Source organism: Salvelinus fontinalis, chromosome 8 (genome assembly GCF_029448725.1).
Source record: "Salvelinus fontinalis isolate EN_2023a chromosome 8, ASM2944872v1, whole genome shotgun sequence".
Classification (NCBI taxonomy): Eukaryota; Metazoa; Chordata; class Actinopteri; order Salmoniformes; family Salmonidae; genus Salvelinus; species Salvelinus fontinalis.
Genome location: NC_074672.1, coordinates 9,990,995 through 10,007,329, shown reverse-complemented (window position 1 = coordinate 10,007,329; position 16,335 = coordinate 9,990,995). Strand labels below are relative to the sequence as shown.

The window sequence follows — 16,335 nt, the reverse complement described above, 5'->3', positions numbered from 1 at the left end:
GATCTTTTCATTCAGTAAGCTTCCAAAACAAGTGAAACTAAGAGAGTTTCATAATATTTATTACTGCCAATGACCTTTCTAAATGTGGGTTTTTACCCATAATCCTGTGTGATCATGAACATTTGACTGAGAGGTCTCTGTGCCTACAGTACAAAATTCCCCATAGAGATGTGGCTTTTTAAACCACATAATCCCACAGAACTAGATAGAATTACAGGATCTGAAAGAGCAACTAGAGAACAACGTTACCATAGTTTTCGACTGTGGATGAACAACACCGCTATGTGCACTACGTGTGAACTCTATGGTGCACATAGCGAATTATTATCATGTGTTATCAAGCTTTTGAGAACACATTCCCTCCACTGGCGCACCAGACACCCCCACAGCCCCCATAAGGCAGGGGGGTCCACAAGCTCTGGGGGTCCATGCACCTGTCATTGATGTCAATACATTTGGATTAAAAAAATATTTTCACAGTAACCTCCCGAAAAGTCATTCATAAACCTTTTTAATGTCCATATGTACTAGGAAGCTAAGTACAGTACCAGTCAAAAGTTTGGACACCTACTCATTAAAGGGTTTCAATTTATTTTTACTGTTTTCTACATTGTAGAATAATAGTGAAGACATCAATACTATGAAATAACACATATGGAATCATGTAGTAACCACAAAAGTGATAAGCAAATCAAAATATATTTTATATTTGAGATTCTTCCAAGTAGCCACCCTTTGATATGATGACAGCTTTGAACACTCTTGGCATTTTCTCAACCAGCTTCATGAGGTAGTCACATGGAATGCATTTCAATTAACAGGTGTGCCTTGTTAATTTGTGTAATTTCTTTCCTTATTAAAGCGTTTGAGCCAATCAGTTGTGTTGTGACAAGGTAGGGTTGGTATACAGAAGATAGCCCTATTTGGTAAACGACCAAGTCCATATTATGGCAAGAACAGCTCAAATAAGCAAAGAGAAACGACAGTCCATCATTACTTTAAGACATGAAGGTCAGTCAATGCGGAACATTTCAAGAACTTTGAAAGTTTCTTCAGGTGCAGTCGCAAAAACCATCAAGTGCTATGATGAAACTGGCCACCACAGGAAAGGAAGACGCATAGTTACCTCTAAGTTCATTAGAGTTACCAGCCTCAGAAATTGCAGCCCAAATAAATGCTTCACAGAGTTCAAGTAACAGACACATCTCAACATCAACTGTTCAGAGGAGACTGTGTGAATCAGGCCTTCATGGTTGAATTGCTGCAAAGAAACCACTACTAAAGGACACCAATAAGAAGAAGAGACTTGCTTGGGCCAAGAAACACGAACAATGGACATCAGACCAGTGGAAATCTGTCCTTTGGTCTGATGTGTCAAAATTTCCAACCGCCATTTCTTTGTGAGACGCAGAGTAGGTGTACGGATGATCTCCGCATGTGTGGTTCCCACCGTGAAGCATGGAGGAGGAGGTGTGATGGTGTGGGGGTGTTTTGCTGGTGTCTCTGTCCTCTCTGTCACTTGATCTCTCCCTGCACGCAGCTCCCTCTGCATGCACTCTGCTCATGGCGCACTGAGTCTGTGTATCCATACCAATGACTCCAGTTGGGTTGCCCGGCCAGATATATTCGAGAACGGAGGAGATAGGAATCCCCTTTGGAAATCAATGGAGGAACACATAATGCCCCACCAAGCAGAATGTTTACCAATCACATTCACATTGCCATGCTGTATCACGCGGTTGCTAAGCCAATCATCACTCAAAGTACGTAATGTCACGATTCCAAAGCTATACAATATTACAGTTAATTATTAGCAAGTTAATTATCTCACGTCTCAGAAAAGATTTCTAATGTTGTACTTCTTGTTGATGAAATTCATGCTAATGTTGGGTTTTTGAGCTAGTGCCCAATTGACTCTCATTCACTCCTTGAAGGAGAGCTCTACTTGTCCCAGAATCGCCCAGAATGCACCGCACGGCCCATTGACGTAGCATTGGCAACGTACACAATGGGCGTTAACATGATTCCGATGGAGTTTCCCATCTCCTCAAAAGTATCTCTGGCTCCCTCTGCTCAAGGAATGAAGAGATGTGAGAGAGCAGTTAGCTACTTTTCGTCACTCTAAACTCCAACAAAACTCATGGAACATCATATATATTTTTTTATCATCTCTCCTGTCATATTTGATGAGGTTGAAGCACTCTGCGGTCCAAGTCATCCCTAACCATCTCAATTGGGTTGAGGTCGGGTGATTGTGGAGGCCAGGCCATCTGATGCAGCACTCCATCACTGTCCTTCTTGGTCAAATAGCCCTTACACAGCCTGGAGGTGTGTTGGGTCATTCTCCTGTTGTAAAACAAATGATAGCCCCTCTAAGCGCAAACCAGATGGGATGGTGTATTTCTGCAGAAGGCTGTGGTAGCAATGCTGGTTAAGTGTGTCTTGAAATCTAAATGTTTTGAGGGTGGACTGACTGTATTATTTGACATTAATTGACTGGTTTTGCCCACAACAACTTCCTTTCCCAGCTGGGAGAGAGCGTGAGGATGGCTCAGGTCATACAGGTTCAGATAGGACAATACAGGACAGTTGTATCTTTTTGTAAAAATCAGTTGGTTGCTGATTAGTATGCTGTTGAATCAAAAAATTCCCAACTTTAATTACTGAACAAGTAATTACATTAATAGCAGCCTTGCGACACCGTGTATAGCTTTGTGAAATGTTAGGCTTAACATGAGAAAATGATGACAAAATAGGCCTACCGATAAACATTTATCCATTAGCTAAAGCAAAGCTATAGGCTACATGCACTGGCACCACAGAATGCCTATCATCGATTAGATAGGCACCCCCAATAGACGTCTCAATTTCAGCACCATGGACAGCGATCGGTAGTCTATACTTTGTGAGTGGCTGTCTAGCTGACGCATTCAATGTATATATTTTTTAAATGTGGACTGCGACCTTATTGGGGGTCCAGAGAAACTGCGTTACGCCAGTGATCGCATCATTAAGAAAAGAGAGAGTGAGGTTTTTTTCTAATATGAGAAATAAACTGCCCTAGTGAGTCAGATTTTCTGTAAAAATGTCAGCCAACCTGTACCATATGCCCCAGGTCTCCCTGGAACAGGATCCGCCTGTACAGCTCTTGGCATGCTGCTCTGATGATGGAGTGGCCAGCAGTTAGACCCCCCTGGATGCCTCAATGAGGTCTCTAACATCCTAATGTCCTAACGTTCGCCCTCCTCCGTCCTCTTTGGGTCCTCACGCCTGCTGTCCAGTCCCTCCCTCCCTCCCCCCCTCCTCTCCACCTTCCCCTTCCTCCCTCTGTCCGCTGCAGGTTTTATGAGATCCCCTGGGCTTCCATCTGTCTCTGTCCCACACTGGCTCCGTTATTGGGCCTTACGCTACTCACAAACTGCCTGCTGCCGCAGATGGGAACGGATTGGCCTGCAGGACATGGAGCTAAGTCTCTCTGTAGCAACACTCTCTCTCTCTCTCTCTCTCTCTCTCTCTCTCTCTCTCTCTCTCTCTCTCTCTCTCTCTCTCTCTCTCTCTACCTGTATCTCTCTCTGTCTCTCTCTGTTTCTCTCTCTCGCTTTGTCTCTCTCTGTTTCTCTCTCTCTCTCTCAATTCAATTCAATTCAATTCAAGGGGCTTTATTGGCATGGGAAACATGTGTTAACATTGCCAAAGCAAGTGAGGTAGCAATACACAAAAGTGAAACAAACAATACAAATTAACAGTAAACATTACACATACAGAAGTTTCAAAACAATAATCTCGCTCTCTCTCTCTCTCTCTCTCTCTCTCTCTCTCCAATCTGCCGGACAATGACTTCTAAGTCAAACCACAGAAATATATGGTCAGCTGGCTGGGTGTGGAGTGGAGAATGTCCAAATGTCTTTAAGCATGTTTCCTAAAAAGACTGTGGTGTCCTAGTACAGGTTGTTAATGTTTCTGGAAGGACCGCCGTGTGTGGCAGGCTTAGGGGACTGATTATTTTAACTGGTTTGGACGTTGGGAACTTAAGGCAGTCTGTGGATTTGAATATGAAGAACTTCATAATCCAACAGCCATCTGCTCTGCTGCTCTGATCTGATGGGACTGAATTAATAGGGAGGCTGTAATCTGAAGAAAACACATGGAGAAGCTGAAGAGAGGTTGGAGGTTTCCAGGGGGAGAAGAGAGAGAGAAAAGGGCCAACGTTTAGGTTGAGGAAAGCAACACAGTCAGAGTGATGGCCATCAGTTGAGGTTGATTTGATTTAAATGATTGATTTAAAAGATGCCGTTTGAAGAAAAAAACATGGAGAGCGCTGGAGGTTGGAGGTTTCCACTGGGCGGAGAGAGAGCGATGGAGGCAAAGTTTAGTAGTTGAGAAAAGCAGCATTGTCAGAGTGAGACAAGAAAAGGAAAGAGTGAGGAAAGGCACAGCGGTTGGTGGATGTTGTTGAGGTTTGAGAGAGAGACAGAGAGAGACAGAGAGAGACAGAGAGAGAGACAGAGAGAGAGAGACAGAGAGAGAGAGACAGAGAGAGAGAGAGAGAGAGAGAGACAGAGAGAGAGAGAGAGAGACAGAGAGAGAGAGACAGAGAGAGAGAGACAGAGAGAGAGAGAGAGAGAGAGAGAGAGAGAGAGACAGAGAGAGAGACAGAGAGAGAGACAGAGAGAGAGACAGAGAGAGAGACAGAGAGAGAGACAGAGATAGACAGAGAGAGACAGAGAGAGAGAGAGAGAGAGAGAGAGAGATAGACAGAGAGAGACAGAGAGAGAGAGAGAGAGAGACAGAGAGAGAGAGACAGAGAGAGAGAGAGAGACAGAGAGAGAGAGAGAGAGAGAGAGAGACAGAGAGAGAGACAGAGAGAGAGACAGAGAGAGAGAGAGAGAGACATTCTATATTATTATTTGTCATTGTTTATAATTTTATTACAATGTATATTGTATACATTGTTGCTTTGGCAATATTGACACAATGTTTTTCATGCCAATAAAGCAGCTTGAATTTGAATTTGAGAGACAGAGAGAGAGACAGAGAGAGAGACAGAGAGAGAGACAGAGAGAGAGACAGAGAGAGAGACAGAGACAGAGAGAGAGTGGCAGTTGCCGGTCGGTGGATATTAGCGGTTTGATTTAAATGGCAATAAGAGTCCAGGCTCCAGCCTCACAGTCATACAGACAGAGGAATGACTCATGGATCATCAAGCAGCTAGGCCTCTCTCTATTGCTGAAGGAAATACTTAGTGTGCATCCCAAATGGCAGCTTACGTAGTGCACTACTCTTATGGATCCTATAGGTCCAGAAGTAGTGTGCTAGAAAGGGAATGGGGAGGGTGCCATCTGGGGCGCAGACTAGAAGAGGCCAGGCAAGTAATAATGACAGCTTCTTGTTCTTTATTCCTTTACCCCTCCTCTCCTCTTCACTTCGTCTACCTGGCTATAGTTCAAGTCCTCCACTCCTCTCCTCTGCCTGTTCTGCCGGGCAATAGTTCTAGTCCTCCACTCCCCAGGCCAAATCGTGACAGTTCAATAATGCCAAACTATTCCTGGAATATCAAGCTAACGCCTCAGCAAGAAGCAGCCTGACTGTGTGAGTCTTTATGAAACGGCGGATTCTACTAAGTTGTTTTTAATCCTTTGCATTCCTCCATATGCTCCCCTTCTCCCTTTTTTGCTCGTCTTCTCAGTGTATTGAACAGGCATGATCAATCAGAGGCTCCCTGCGTTGTGCTACACACAAACGTGCACCAACAAACGCACACACACACACACACACACACACACACACACACACACACACACACACACACACACACACACACACACACACACACACACACACACACACACACACACACACACACACACACACACACACACACACATATAGAGGAACAGTGCCAGCTAGAGTCAGCCAAAGTACAGAGTAACAGACAGGAACATGCATTCCACTCTCCCAATGTTCCATGGGAGGCTGCAGATGAATAGCACGCTATTCTGTGATTCCAAACCCACCCAACCCCCTCCTCCTTTCTCCTCTCTCCACAACACTGCCCAGTGTCCATACTCCCCTTCCCTCCATCCCTCTTCCCCCCCTCTCCACAACACTGCCCAGTGTCCATACTCCCCTTCCCTCCTTCCCTCTTCCCCCTCTCTCCATAACACTGTCCAATGTCCATACTCCCCTTCCCTCCATCCCTCTTCCCCCCCTCTCCACAACACTGTCCAGCATACAACCCCCCCCCCCCCCCCCCCCCCCCTTTCTCTGTCGAGCCGGCCAGGGGTCTGTTTTGAAGCGATGGTGTGCGCAAAGGGGTTGGTTCAGGTGGGTGGGGCCAGGGGGGAGGGGAAGGGGTGACAGCATGCAGCAGGGAGATAACAATAGGTCATCTGGGAGTGCTGCTGGTGCAGGGAGCATTAGGATAACCTTATCAATACTATCACCACCACACTACTAACACAACCTGGGAAACAGCTCCATCCAATTCCTCCTGGCCCCTTACCTCTCTCTCTCTCCAGCTCTCTCACTCTCTCTCCCCCTCTCTGTCTTTATTCTCCTCCTCTCTCCAGTCTCTCTTTCCCTCTCTCTCTCTCTCTCTCTCTCCCTCCCTCTCCCTCTCTCCACTCTCTCCACCCCCCTCCCCCCCCCCTTCTCTCTGGGTAATATGAGCTCCTTCTGTTGCCATGCCTGATGGTAACACTAAAACACAATCCCCTACCAGCAGGAGAAACAGGAAAAAGTCATTCCCACTAACAGCCTCTCTGATAAGAGGTGTTCTGGCCATGTATCACTGTGGACACAGTAGTAGCAAAGAGGAAAACAGGCTGAGGAAAAAGAGATTGTTGATGAAAGGAGTGTTGAAAGGCCTGTTAAACAATGTTAAAAGACAAGTGAGGTTGAGGGACGTTTTCCAATAATAATATATGTGAGTAGAAGAGAATAGGTTGCACATAAAAACAATAGGCTTTTATAGTGTTTCAACCAGTGGAGGCTCCTCATAGGAGGGAGAGGATGATCATCCTTTAAAAAAATGATCCTTTTTAGACAAAACTATACTCAATATACTCATGTCACCAAATGTTTGATTGAAACACATTGTTTGCAATGAAGGTCTATAGTAGCCTCACCAGCACTCTGTAGGTCAGCACCATGGTGGAGCCGGAGGACAGTTAGCTTCCATCCTCCTCTGGATACATTGACTTCAATACAATACCTAGGAGGCTCATGGTTCTCACCCCCTTCCATAGACTTACACAGTAATTATGACAACTTCCGGAGGACGTCCTCCAACCTATCAGAGCTCTTGCAGCATGAACTGACATGTTGTCCACCCAATCAAATGATCAGATAATGAATCTAGTACTGAAAGCATAAGCTACAGCTAGCTAGCACTGCAGTGCATAAAATGTGGTGAGTAGTAGACTCAAAGAGAGAGAAAAACAATAGTTGAACAGTTTTGAACAAATACATTTCTTCCAAAATGAAGGAGAAGCAAAAGGGAGTTAGAGACATATTTACTTAACTAGCAAATGCAGCTAGGTAGTCTAGCCTAGTCAAACACCCTGCTCAAACAGAGGGATGCTATCTCACTGGCTATGACTATTCAACACAACACTGGAACAAAAGAAGGAAGGGGAGCACTGCTGAGGTACACAATAGCAGATTTTGGTAGACGGAAGGTGCTATTCGGTAAAAGGGGTAAATTGGTCATCAAAAAGAAAGGAGGACCAAGGCACTCTTCATATAATTAATTAAGATGCCTTTATTTGTATGGCATGTTCTATGGAAACACAGTTTAAAAACACTGGAACTCTTCCAAGTCAAGGTAAGCTTTTGGTTTTACTAATTTATTGCCACCAGTGCTAAACTGCTTACTGACTGTACACCGTAACGTTACTGCATGATTGCAGGGGGTTTACTAACTTGTTAGTTCTATTAAATATGTTGACTACAACGTTATTTTAGCTAATATGGTGACAACGATGTAGGCTGTGTGAAGCGGTTATGGCTTGGCTTGGAAAGGTTTTTTCGCCTGGCCACATACAGCTGATGTGTTGTGCATTGAAGTCCACAAGAGAAGGGAAAAGTTTTAAGAGGAGATTGCAAAGATGCGGGAAGGAATACATTGTGGCTGCTATGAAAGTGAACTGTGTTCACGTGTGATCAGGTGTATATTAATTCTACCAATTCTGTTGACAAACTTTTCATAGGCTAGGTTGTAGCAACCTCATGATGGGTATAGGGAAAATTTGAGTATCATGTAGTACCCTAAACCTATCGCTGTTACATTGAAATGGGTGAATGGAATATGATTGACAGTCATCCAATATGCTTTAATAGAAATAAGGCCACGCTCATGATTTTTTAAAATCATCCTCCCTTCATCTTAAACGGCACCGACCGCCACTGGTTTCAACACATTTATTGTTCTGTGTTGTCTCGTATATTTCCTGGTTTCTGTCTCTGTCTCCTCCAGGCTTGTATAAGATGCACTGGAACCACTGTCCTAAACAGCACCTTACAACCTGGTGTCTCTCTCTCTTTCTGTTTCCTCTCCTCCAGGCCTGTATAAGATGCACTGGAACCCGGAGCATGCCCAGTCCCTCAGCCAGTGGCCTGAGCAGCACCTGGATGTGTCCTCCACCACCTCCTCGCCGGCCCACAAGTCCGAGCTGTACACCGCTGGCCGAACCCACGCCAGAGGAGGCTCCACCCACGGCTACGCCTGGGCCAATGACGACATTGGTGCCCTAACCGCCTCCAATCTGCTAAAGAGCTATGCAGAGAAGTACTCTGGTGTTCTAGACTCACCCTACAACCGTCCACCGGGGCCCACTGTAGGGGCCTACCCAGAGCCAGGGGCCTTCGGGGGCCTCAATGGCCTCAAGACTGAGCTGGAGCCCTGGCCCCTGAGCCACAGTGCGGAGGGGCCCTACCCCGGGTCCCTGGATGGTCTGTCAGGCCCCAAGGTTGGGGCCACATCAGCAGGGCCCCCAGGGGCCAGCAGTGTGTCAGTGGTCAACAGTAACCTCTCAGACTCTGGATATAGTGGTAGCAGCTCCTGCTCTGGGTCTCACTCTGGTGACTACAACCCCCCCAGCTACAACGGTACCTACCTCTCGTCTGGGTACTGCCCCGGGCCCCTGCCTGGCTCAGCACTTCCCCCCGCCTCCCTCCACCACCCCCTCCAGCCCACGCCCACCCTGGTGCCCAGCTACTCGCCCTCCACCCAAGTTTACAGCTACCCGCCAAGCAGCTATCCCCACCAGCCCAGCCTGGCCCCCGCTTACAGCCACCCCTCTGCAGGGTACTTACACTCCGGGCTGGCCACCCCTACTCCTCTCCCCTCCCGGCCCACCGTAGTCGGGGGTAGCTACAGCTACCAGGAGTCTGGAGGTGGGGTGAAGAGGAAGGCATTTGACATGTCATTGGAAGAGGAGGGGGAAGTTTCTCGATACAGGAAGTATTCAGGCTACGACCCAATGAAGTCCGGAGGAGGAGGGGACTCTCTCTCTCCCTACAGCATGGGGGATAAAGGAAACATCAGATTCACCACAGGCAGCACAGATCCCCTGGCATTTAAGCCCAGTAAGCCCTCCTCCCAGCCCCTGGTGTCCCCTCCCTATATGGTGGCTGTAGCAGGGGAGAACAGCCCGGCAGCAGGGATGACTGGAGAGAACGTAGGAGGAGGAGGGTCAGAAAACCAGGGCTTCTCCCACTCCCAGCAGCAACAGCAGCAGCACCGCTCCTCCCAGGCTCACAACCAGAAACGCCCCTCCATCCACGGCCAAGGCCAGCCTGGGTCTGGACCAGGGGAGACAGCCAGCCTGAAGAGTCCAGACCCCATGGTTCTGGATCTAGTCAACGGGGAAGTGCTGGACTGCAGCCCAGCCCTGCTATGGGGGGAGCTGGCTGGGCTGACCCACGTCAAAGCTGCCCTGGAGGAGGAGCTGTTGTGGCCCTGTCTAAGGCCCAGCCCCACCATCCTACCCCCAGCCACCGTGCTGCTGTTCGGCCCCCGGGGAAGCGGGAAGACCACCCTGGCCCGCTCCATGGCCGCCCAGCTGGGGGCCTCCTTCTATAGGCTCAGCGGGGCCATGTTAGCTTCTAAAGGCAAGGTGGATGCCGAGGGGATCCTGGGGGCCACGCTGCAGGTGGCGGGGGCGAGACAGCCTTCTGTTGTGCTGCTCAGTGAAGTGGAGGCTCTGGAGGATGAGGAGGGTCTGAGGCAGGTGTTGCTATCCGCCCTGGAGAAGGCCCAGATGGGGTTAGGGTCGGCAGGGGGAGCACCTGGGCTGGTGATTGTGGTGTGTACCACCGGCAGGCCAGACCTGCTCCAGGATACGGTGCATCGAAGCTTCGCCAAGCACTACCACGTGGGCCTGCCAGATGCGGGGATGCGGAGACAGGTGCTGCTGCAGGCGCTAGTGCCCCAGGGATGTTCTCTCAGTGACAGGGAGCTGGGGGCTGTACTGCAGCGGTCAGAGGGCTTCTCTGTGTGGGAGCTGCTGCAGCTCTGCCAGCAGGCCCTATCCTCAGCATCCTCCTCGGGCCCTCAGGGGCCCTTACACAGCCTTTCAGGACAGGCTACGGGGCCCCCAGCCCTCAAAGACTTTGAGAACGCCTTCTGCAAGGTGCGTCCGCAGTCGCACGCCACCCCGAAAGAACTGGACACTTGTATGGAGTGGAGCAAGGTGTACAGTCAATGAGAAGGCAGGGAGACAGCCACTGTATGTAATATAAATGTAGGGGACTGTGAATGTAAACCCTGTCTTCACTTTTGACATGATGATGAGTCTTGGGAATGTTTTACTGTTTAGTTTTTTTGTAATTACTTATTATTATGCAACCAAAAGAGTTAGATTGTCAAGATCGAAGGTTTGGGAGAGATGAGAAGCAGATTTAACATAGGTTTCTCTGGTTAGCATGCTGATGTTTCTATTAAATATACATATACTTTATTTTTCCCAAAGAAAAAGATAGATGAGGCCTTTGTGGACGGGGCAGTGTATTACAGTAGTAGTTGAACCTATATGGTGGGATAACTGCATCATTGGAGATTACTTCTCAAATCCTAACTTGAGATCCATGTGCATAACTTGTCTCAAATCTCGACATCAGTGCATGAATCACGCAAAGTCGAGTTTTGTGCAACGTGCATCTCTAGACAGTTTGGATTCCACCCAAAGTTTCATATTTTTTTGTGATCCAGCACATAAATCAGTAATGTGTTGTCAAGGTGACGTAGTCCAAGGTGATGGATCATCAGGATCTTTAGGAACAACCTGGACTTGTCCAATAAGAAACACCTTTTTTTTGCTTTCCGTTGCAAAACAGATTGAAAAGGGGCAGGACTACCTGGACTCGTCCAATAAAAAACACACATTTTCGTTGCAAAACATTTTAAAACATTTGTTTCCTCATGAACATGACCCAAGGATTGTTTGAGAGATCCCTCTGTCGTCTGACTGTTTTAGTTTTCATTGGTCAGGTGGAAACAGCTTAGAATCTATTTGAACAACTATGGTGGGGGTTTTTCCCACAAAAAAAATGATCAACAATTCCTCATTGTCTCTTAGCATTATGGGTTATTAACTTAAAACACCGCTTTTAGCTTCTCGCCAAAGTCATGTCATTGTGCTGAAATAATTCAACAAAACGCATCATCATCATTTGATCTGGTCTTATCGTGGACACTTTGGGATCAATGGTCCCTCTTCCCCCTATAGTACAGTATCACATCATTCACAGCTGTTTTGGAGACAAACCCACTACAATAGCTCATCAATTGTGTACATCCTGAATGGTGCCGTACGTACAAGAAAAAACGTTAACATGCAACTTTACAAAAACGTTGAAATGGAACACAAATGTCATGAGACTAGGTTGTGGTTGAATATACAACACTATCATTCAAAGCCATGAGTATAACATCCACACATACAATATATTTGAACTGTGGTTTATCACACATTCCTCATTCGGTGCAGTTTTCCCTGAGAATGCTGCTTTAATACAGCCCTGTAACACAGACAAGCACATCAAGGCAAGATGGCGCTTCCTTTGATGTCTGTTTGTCTCTTTCACCTATCTGCTGGTTTTCTTCGTATGTATGTATGTAGTCTTGTTTGAAATGCTCAGGAAGAATTTCTTTACCTCAAAGAAGAAATAAAGAATGTATGTAGTCGTCAGTCTTAGTGAAGAGAGTCAAAGAGGGGAGGAAGAGCTGACGAGCAAGAGGAGAAAAGACCTCACACAGTCCTGTTGTATACACACTGCAGCTGTCTGTGCATATGCCTCGAGGGAGAAACTTGAAAATGCTACAAAGAGTAACATTGAATGTAATTCAGGTATTTCAAAGGATATTTGATCCCATAAAATCCATGTTTTTATTATTATTATTATATATGAATATATAAATACAAAAAAAATCGTATCCTTTTATTTTTAATGTAGATGTTTTTGGTGGAATGATGATTGTCTTTATGAAGTGTTATGTAGAACACAGAAAATATTCATTTTTTTGCTGGACAAACTGTTTACAAATCAACCCAAAGCATTGTGAGTTAACATGTCATATTCATGCATTAATGTTATATACATCTTTTATTGTAATAGATGCAACTCTTTATAGAAATCTATTAATAAAAGGTGCACATTTATATTCCAAGCCTGGACACAGACAAGAAGCAGTAAAACCATTGTCATACACATTTAATTCTCATATACATTTAAGTGTCATATACATTTAATTGTCATATACAGCAGAAAGAAAATAGAAAATGAGCAAGGACCTAAAGATGAATCAGTTATATGCATTCGGCAGCTAATCATGTCTAACAATAACCATATATTGTTAATCAGTATTATGTACAATACAATACAATCCTAAATATAACATGACAATCCAGAGAAAAGCATACACACAGGGTTGTGCTATCGCTACTACTCTGTTTAACAACAGCCTGGAAATATCTTGTCATTCAGTTGAGCTGCAGGTACTGAGGTGAGGTCATGATTATTGGACCGTTACCATGGTGTGCAGACCGCAGGTACACTGGAGGATGATGTAATCGTCTTCTGCTTCTTCTCCTTCTCCCCATCTCTCGCTCTTCTCGTTATCTCTCTTTCTCTGTACCCAATGCAGTTATTATAGAGGTAGGGTCGTCCCTATAGCCCTAGCTGCTGGCCCCAGTGACCATGTGGCTGGCCCCCTCTGCCCTCTCCCTCCTCCATCGATCCCTCCCCTCCTCCTACCCCCTGCTTCCCTCCTCCTTTTGGAGTGGCATTGCTCTGATTGATGTCCGGGAACCTAATATCACAACCCTGGCCTCTCTCCAGTCTCCCCTGTACAGCTGGTGGCTTCAGTCATGCCATAGAGCCGGGTCAAACACACTGACCCCAGGGTTGAGGCACATTTGGTAAAAGTAGGACACTATAAGGGGAATAGGGTGCCATTTGGGACACACAGTAGGTTTAAGAAACTGGAAATACATCTTCAAACTAAGCAGGAGAAATAAGCCTTAGGGAGCCTCTGAGAGATGGGTTTAAATATGGAATCATTTATGTGTCATAACATTAAGATACATAATTTATAAGGATCATTAGAGGAAGTTATAATTCGTTTTCAGATAGAGGTGTTACATATCAGGCAGGGGCTGGGGCTTGAGGCAAATTGTCGTAGTTTATAACAGAATTCATGGGAGTTTAGTTCATGAAAAGCAGCCGATATCAATACTATCATTAGTTAATGTGAATAATGAAAAATATTTCAGCTATTTCCCAGAGCCCAGATTCCCAAAATCCTCCATGTTTGTCAAACATGTAGATTCAGAAAAACATAATCATTTTGTTCATTATTCTGTCAGTTGTTTTATTGTTTTTCATTAATGGATTACCTCACTCTACATATGTTACTGCTTAATGTATTAATCAGAGATAATGAGTGGGAATAGGTCTTATCGTTAGAGGTATTGATGATTGGGTGAGGTAGTACTTCCTGTTTGACTCATGCATATCATTGATATCATCTCTACAATACACCTTTGTTTAATCAGTGTTGTGTCTTAAAGCCAATAAGGAAACAAAAAATACAACAACAGTTTGTTCAACAAAATCGGCTTTTGTTAGCTGTTTTTAATCTAATATTACAGTAACTTTGTTCTTGCTTCTTGTACATCTTCTGTAACCATTTCTACCTCATTTGGCAACATATTGTACATGAAAGTATTAATTTCATGTCTTTTTTATGTCTGTTTTCAAACTGATAATAATGTTCTTGAACTGTAATAATGGTCTACCTCAGAAAAGACTGTATTTTAAGAGAATATTATTACACAATATTAAACAGAAATATGTCAATATTGGACTGCTGGCCCTGTCATTCTTTTTTTAATGACATCAGAGTGTATGATTTTTTTGTGAGTATTTTGACAGTTTTAAAATGAGAAGAGAATACAGGTAGGTGGGACGAATAGATGGGGGGTTTGAACCCCAGTCCACAGTGGGGAGCTTGATGTATGTGCCAGAAGTCTTGCCACTCAACCACAGGTTTGATCAAGCTCAGGGTTTTGGTTGAGGAGTTCTGATTTTGGATTCCAATTGGGTTGTTAAAAAATTCCAATTCCAGAGAGTGCTGGAATGACAACATGGTTTCATCTTACCTCACTCCACATCCATATCCTGGACTGACCCCAATGTTAAGGTCAGTTAAGTCACTTCAATTGATTAACAAATCATTTAATAAATCAAAACGCTAATGATTTTTCGCACTAGCAGTAACATGGCTTTATATACTGAACAAAAATATAAATGCAACATGCAAAGTGTTGGTACCATGTTTTATGAGCTGAAATAAATGATCCCAAAAATCTTCCGTACGCACAAAAAATATTATTTAGCTCAAATTTGGTGCGCAAATTTGTTTACATCCCTATTAGTGAGCATTTCCCCTTTGCCAAGATAATCCATCCACCTAACAGGTGTGGCATATCAAGAAGCTGATTAAACAGCATGATCATTACACAGCTGCACCTTGTGCTGGGAACAATATAAGGTCACTCTAAAATGTGCAGTTTTGTCACAAGTGTCTCTAGTTTTGAGGGAGCATGCAATTGGCATTCTGACTGCAGGAATGTCCACCAGAGCTGTTGCCAGAGAATTTAATGTTAATTTCTCTACCATAAGCTGCCTCCAAAGCTGTTTTAGAGAATTTGGCAGTAGGTCCAACCGGCCTCACAACCGCAGAACACGTGTATTGCATTGTGTGGGCGAGCAGTTTCCTGATGCCACCGTTCTGAACAGAGTGCCCCATGGTGGCATTGGGGTTATGGTATTGGCAGGCATAAGCTATGGACAACGAACACAATTGCATTTTAACGATGGCAATGTGAATGCACAGAAATACCGTGATGAAATCCTGAGGCCCATTGTGAGGCCCATTTTTTTTAAGGTATCTGTGACCAACAGATGCATATCTATATTCCCAGTCATGCGAATCCATAGACTAGGGCTTAATTCATTTATTCCAATTGACTGATTTCCTCGTATGAACTGTAACTCCGTAAAATCTTTGAAATTGTTACATGTTGCGTTTATATTTCAGTTCAGTATAGTTAGGCTATATTGCCGCCGTGCTATATATTCACACCACAGGCTGCTGTGGGGAGAACCTTATTATGGTAATGGCGGGAGGGGAATAGGTGGAATGGTATCAAACACATGTGTTTGATGCCATTCCATTAGCTTCGTTCCAGCCATTATTATGAGCCGTCCTCCCCACAGCAGCCTCCACTGATTCACACAGGCATCTCTGGTGACATAGATTAGCCTACACATGAATGATGTACACAGAACAAAGTATAGATTAAAATAAAGCCTTGTCTTGGTGGTTGTTTTTTGTGTTGGTGCTTGTGTTTTGGGAATGTGGTCATCCTCAGTGCTCTCGGGGTTCAAAGGCAGCAAAGAAAAAAAAGAATACTGCTTTCAAACCAAGCTGCATGAACATTAAAAAACTGTCCAGCAACTGTCAATGGAAGTTTGTTTAAAAAAAATTATGATTTATTGTTCAAATAAACCTTAGTTTCCTCCACTGTTCTCCAAAGAGTTGCTGGATATTTTTCACCTCCTTAGTGCAAAGATCCAGCAGCAGCAGCGGCAGTAGCAGACCCAGGCCAGAGACAGCTGAATAATTACACAGTACCCAAGAGGACCCAGAGCAGCAGCACCAGAGCACTGAGCTCCTCCATCCCTGTCATACCATGTAAACAACACCGTGCCCCATACTGTCTCAACTTTGCTATTTCTGGGCTTCCTTGACACCTTTCAGAAAACACA

The 16,335-nt window shown here is 45.1% G+C and overlaps 1 protein-coding gene across 2 annotated transcripts in view; it reads left to right on the top strand.

Moving 5' to 3' along the window:
* LOC129860507 (fidgetin-like protein 2) overlaps nt 1-14,368 on the top strand; it is a 29,563-nt gene extending 15,195 nt beyond the window's left edge. Inside the window, exons 3-4 of one of the 2 annotated variants that reach the window (XM_055930944.1) lie at nt 3,282-5,589; nt 8,563-14,368. In XM_055930944.1, the coding sequence (XP_055786919.1) occupies nt 8,574-10,709 (2,136 nt within the window). In that variant the 5' untranslated portion in view covers nt 3,282-5,589; nt 8,563-8,573 and the 3' untranslated portion in view covers nt 10,710-14,368. The remainder of the gene's footprint in view (nt 1-3,281; nt 5,590-8,562) is intronic. The other variant, XM_055930943.1, reaches the window with a different exon arrangement.
* Nucleotides 14,369-16,335: the final 1,967 nt, after the last annotated feature.